Source organism: Mus pahari, chromosome 17, assembly GCF_900095145.1.
Source record: "Mus pahari chromosome 17, PAHARI_EIJ_v1.1, whole genome shotgun sequence".
NCBI lineage: Eukaryota > Metazoa > Chordata > Mammalia > Rodentia > Muridae > Mus > Mus pahari.
This window is the reverse complement of record NC_034606.1, coordinates 14377772-14383107: the sequence shown is the minus strand read 5'-3', so window position 1 is coordinate 14383107 and position 5336 is coordinate 14377772. Positions and strand designations below refer to the sequence as shown.

The 5336-nt window shown below is 35.3% G+C and overlaps 1 protein-coding gene across 5 annotated transcripts in view; it reads left to right on the top strand.

The window, feature by feature from the left end:
- Positions 1-5336, top strand: part of Csmd3 (CUB and Sushi multiple domains 3) — a 1165720-nt gene that overhangs the window by 755104 nt on the left and 405280 nt on the right. For all 5 annotated transcript variants that reach the window (XM_021216672.2, XM_029547950.1, XM_029547951.1 and 2 more), the window contains one exon: positions 3676-3863. In XM_021216672.2, the coding sequence (XP_021072331.1) occupies positions 3676-3863 (188 nt within the window). The remainder of the gene's footprint in view (positions 1-3675; positions 3864-5336) is intronic.

Below are 5336 nucleotides of genomic sequence, written 5' to 3'. Positions count from 1 at the left end.
AATATATATATATATATATATATATATATATATATATATATATATATATATATATATAATCTAACTATATACATATTGGGTAAACAAATGAAATATTTACTGTTGATCAGTCATGTAGAAACTTATTCAAAGGACCCTTTGTAGTATATTAAAATTTACCATTTATTGAACACGAAAGCAGAATTGTTTAACTGAAATGAGTTTGCTCTTTTACTTCTTCATAGAATTAAATCTTGACTTTTGATGGGTAGGATATTCAGTTTAAGGTGGTGTGGTTTAAACAGCAGAGCATTATAATCCTAAAATTCTATCACCCAGGAGTCTGAGATCAAAGACTCCAAAGGTTTGTACTTACGGTTCCTTTGGTTTTATCTTCTATGCTCCTTTACATGTTATTTTTATTCCCTGTCCTTCTCCCTATCCTTCTCCCTGTCCTTACCTTTCTCTTTCTCTGTCTCTCTCTGCCTCTCTATCTCGGTCTCTCCGTTTCTGTTTCTATGTCTGTCTCTTTCTTTGTCTATTCTCCCTCTCTCTCTCTCTCTCTCTGTGTCTCTCTGTGTCTCTCTCTGTCTCTTCCCCCCCCCCATACTCATGTGTTTCTTGGTCCTACTCTCCTTTTCACATATATGAAGATATGTTGGATTGAAATCCACTCTGATGATCTCATTTTATCTTAATTTCTGCTTTAAAGATTATTATCCATCATAACATTCTCATGAGCTGAAGTTTAATATTTCAACATGTGGACTCATAGGGGCATAATTTAGCACATGTAATTTATATACATATTTAAGTCCATTCTTTTATTTAGTTTTTCAATAGTATATTATACAGCTCAGGCTAGCTTAAACTGTGTAAGCCAGCATCATTTTGAACTCTCAGTATTTTTTAAGTGCTACCATGTATAGTCTAGAGTGTTCATTTAAACTCATGAGTTTTGCATGTTGGAAGAGGTTAGACATGCCTGTCTTCCTTGAGTTTTCAGGTTTGACTCAAGAAAACTATCAAAATTATGGCCATACAGTAGTTAGACTGTGTTGCGGGAAATATTAGAAAATGAACCAAAAAACCAGCACATTCCCGTGTTGTGCTGGCAACTCTCTGCCCTGTTGCAGTCCTACAGGCTCTGTCTCTACCTGCCAACTCTCTGGTGGGGCTAGATTTCCCGAGTTCCTTTCACTGTCATTCCAGTCCCATGCCATGACCATCCACCCCATGGTCAGCCTCCACAACACCCGTTTACCTGGTAGAAACAAAACTCTAGAAGCTTATAATTAACAAGCCAGATTATATATCAATAAATTCTCAATTCACAAGATACCATTACAATAATGTCAGAACCAAATGATAATGATAAAAGCTGCCTACCTAGATTAGACAAATTATCCTAATTATTCTATCCTTTACTACCTTTGGCTATTAAAACCACGCTGGATCTGGCTTTTCCTCCTGTCCACCCATCTCCATCTTTGCTCTCCCTTTCTCCCAAAATGCTCTCTGTCTTGCCAACTCTTAGCTCCGCCTCTTTGTCCCTGTCCAATCGCAAGCCTCTTGCTGCACTAATATGTTAATATAATTGGACAGGGAAAATTCTGTCACAAGACTGCCTTAAGAAACATGTCAGTGAGTTCCTCAGTGTTTCAGACTAAAAAGAGCACAGTTGTGTTAATAGTTTTCTTTCAAACGTTCTCCATACACACATCCTGAAATGCTCCCTTTGGGAAGTGATCCCTCAGTCTCTTCTTCTTCGTGTATAAGAAAGTGTAAAAGACCTTTTAAAGGTAGGTGGTGGAGGTACATGTATGGGTGTCAGAGGATAACCTGGGGAAGTTAATGCTCTGATTCTACATGTGGGTCCTGGGGATCAACCTTGGATAGTAGGGTTGTATGGCAATTGCCTGAACCTGTAGAGCTTTCTCACTGGAAACTATTTGAGAAAAAAAAATACATGTAAAAGAATGTTGGTTTTCTTCTTCCTTGAAAACTTTTGAGTATTTAAAATATTCCATGTCCCTTTTCAGAAAAACTTTGCGTTTTGGATGATCACTTTATGATGGCTGCTCATTACAAGAATAGAAGTGATTTGGCAACAGATGTATGAGCAAATTCTTCAAGTTATTGAGCCATCAGCTTTTATTCATTAGATTAGAGAAATTATATCATCACTTGAAATCAGACATTCAGATTTTAACTGCATCCTTCCATGTATTTTTGACCTTATACTGTGTCGATGTTTTGTCTTTCTCTAAAGATGATGTTGAAAAAGTATTGTGGAGTACCTAACACCTACTTAATTCTTTGAAAATAAGGTCTCATTGTATTTCTAGTGGTACTTTAAAAAAAATAATGTTTTTAGTTAGGATAGATAACAATGGGATTCACTATAATTTTGGGTATTGAATATTATTATGTAATAGAGGCAACATGCTTGTTATAGACCGGAGAAAACTTTCTTATATCCTTATTTTTTAAAGTTTTTTGCATGAATGACTTTGACTTTTATACAGTTTTGACATTTGTTTTCTACTTCCCATGAGAAAATGTATATGGAAATGAAACTTTTAAATTAAATTTATTGCAAAGAATAAATAAATAAAATCATCACACAACCAAATTAAATAGATACTCTACACATTATAATGAACTCATATAAAGCTCTAATGGTCTTTGAAAAGCTGTGAATTTTCATATTAACTCAGACTTTCACAAGAGGTATTTTGTGATTATGTGATTAAGAGGAAGCCTAGATTTTGTCTCCAGCACTGACACGGGTACATGTAAACCTCTTGGAACTCAGCTTCAGGAAACCTGATGGCCTTGTTCACTCTTTGTAGTCACTTCACTGATGTGAACAATCCCACATGCCAACACACTCAGTAAAGATCAAAATAAAGGTTAAAGATCTTTAAAGCACTATATTTACTCCAGTTTATATGGAGTTGAATCTAGATTTGAAATGTAAGAACTGGTATCATAAATATAAAACAGTATAGTTTGCCATAGAATTGATTCTAGCAAGTAAAGGTGAGCTGAGAAGAACCTACTTCAAGAGTAGGGTTTTTGTTTACATAATTTACTAAGGATGACTGTATTAGTTAGGGTTTTACTGCTGTGAACAGACATCATGACCCAGGTAACTCTTATAAAAAACATTTAATTGGGGCTGGCTTACAGGTTCAGAGTTTCAGTCCATTATTATCAAGGTGGGAGCATGGCAGTATCCAGGCAGGCATGGTGCAGGCAGAGCTGAGAGTTCTAAGTCTTCATCCAAAGGCTGCTAGTGGAAGACTCACTTCCCAGGCAACTAAGGTGAGGGTCTTATGCCCATACCCACAGTGACACACCTACTCCAACCAGGTCACACCTATTCCAACAAGGCCACACCTCCAAATGGTGCCACTCTCTGGTCCAAGAATATACAAACCCTCACAGATGACCTATATCATTCAGCAGATACTTTTCTTATGAGTACATACTTCTGACTGATAATTCCCTGATAAAAGATCCTGATATTTAGGACAGATAGTTATTTCTGTGATGCCCTAGACACTAAGTGAAGTAAGAAATAATAAATGTTGTTCAAAAATAACTCTTAATAGTAGATTATCTAATCACTAAATTCAAATTTCCCCATATGTGTTCTAATGTGTTTCCAATTGTGCCTCTGCATCGTAGATTTCAGACTGAACTAAATTATGATGTTCTGGAAGTTCATGACGGACCAAATCTTCTATCACCCTTACTCGGGTCTTACAATGGTACGCAAGTGCCACAGTTTCTGTTCAGCAGCAGTAACTTTATATATCTACTGTTTACAACAGACAATAGCCGTTCCAATAATGGATTCAAGATTCATTATGAAAGTAAGTAATAACCAATATTTTATTTTCCCATTTTGATTGCTCTCCATTTGATATTATCTTCATATTACTAAGAAAAATAATATAGTTACTTATTTATTATTTTAAAAGAAAACTTTAAAATGCTTTCTTTTATAAATAAGAAAGCTTATGTTTTAGTTTCTTAGCACAAGTAAATGGTACAATAGATTTTTAAGCAATAGTTACCTGATATTCGTATAAAATGAAATACAGTGTGAATCAGAAATACCAAATAAATTCAGTATATTCATGTTTTAATCATTTTATGTGGCTTAGAAAAGAAAGTTAACCTGTAGTCAATTTCACTTTGATATACTTGTAAAAATAACATTTTTTAGCACTGACTTTATAAAATATATTTCTCTAGCATATTTTACTTATATGAATTACAAACATTGTAAACAAATAATCAGTTTTGTTCTGTATAAAAGATTAAAATATACAAACTTAAAGTATTAAACTTACATATTCACAGTTGATATAATAGTAAAAAGAATGTTAAAACAAGCTGTTACTCAAAGTGTGAGAATCAGTTCTGAATAATCACAGCTAAGAGTTTGCTGCTTATATCTCTAGCTGCATATGTAGCAGAAGATGGCCTATTCAGCCATCATTGGGAAGAGAAGCCCCTTGGTCTTGCAAACTTTATATGCCCCAGTACAGGGGAACACCAGGGCCAAGAAGTGGGAGTGGGTGGGTAGGGAAGCGGTGGGAGGGTATAGGGAACTTTGGGGATAGCATTTGAAATGTAAATGAAGTTAATACCTAATAAAAAATTGGGGAAAAGGTCTCAAATAAGGCTAGCAAGACAGATCATCAGATAAAGGCTCTAACTTGGCATGCCTGGCAACTAAGGTGAGTCTCAGAACCCATATAAAGGTGGAAGGTAGACAAGGGTTTCATGAGATTGTCTTCTGACCTTAACATTTGCACAGAGTCATAATCACACTTTCCTGCACATTATAAGTATATGTACAATAATATTAAAATTAAAAAATCTGAAATATTGATGCTTCAATTCTATATCTGCGAGTATGTGCTTATGTATTTGTCTGGATTTATACACTGCACACGTGTGTGTGTATGTCTCTCTCTGTGTGTGTTTGTGGGTCTATAGTTTTATATTTGTCTGCATGTGCAAGCTGCGTGCATGCATGTGTGTATCTGTGGTATGTGTTTATGTTGTGTGTGTCAACACATTTGGCATAAACTCATTTTGTAGTCCTAGATGGTCTAGAGCTTGTTAGGTTGACAAAGCTGGTTTCAAATTCAGATATCGACTTTCTTCTGTCTCCCTGATACTGTGATTTAGTACATATGCCACCACATCTATATTCTGCTTTAACTTTTTTTTTCCTTTTTTATTATTATTTTCTTTATTTACATTTCAAATGCTATCCCGAAAGTTTCCCATACCCCTCCCCCCACCTCTGTTCCCCTACCCACCCACTCCCA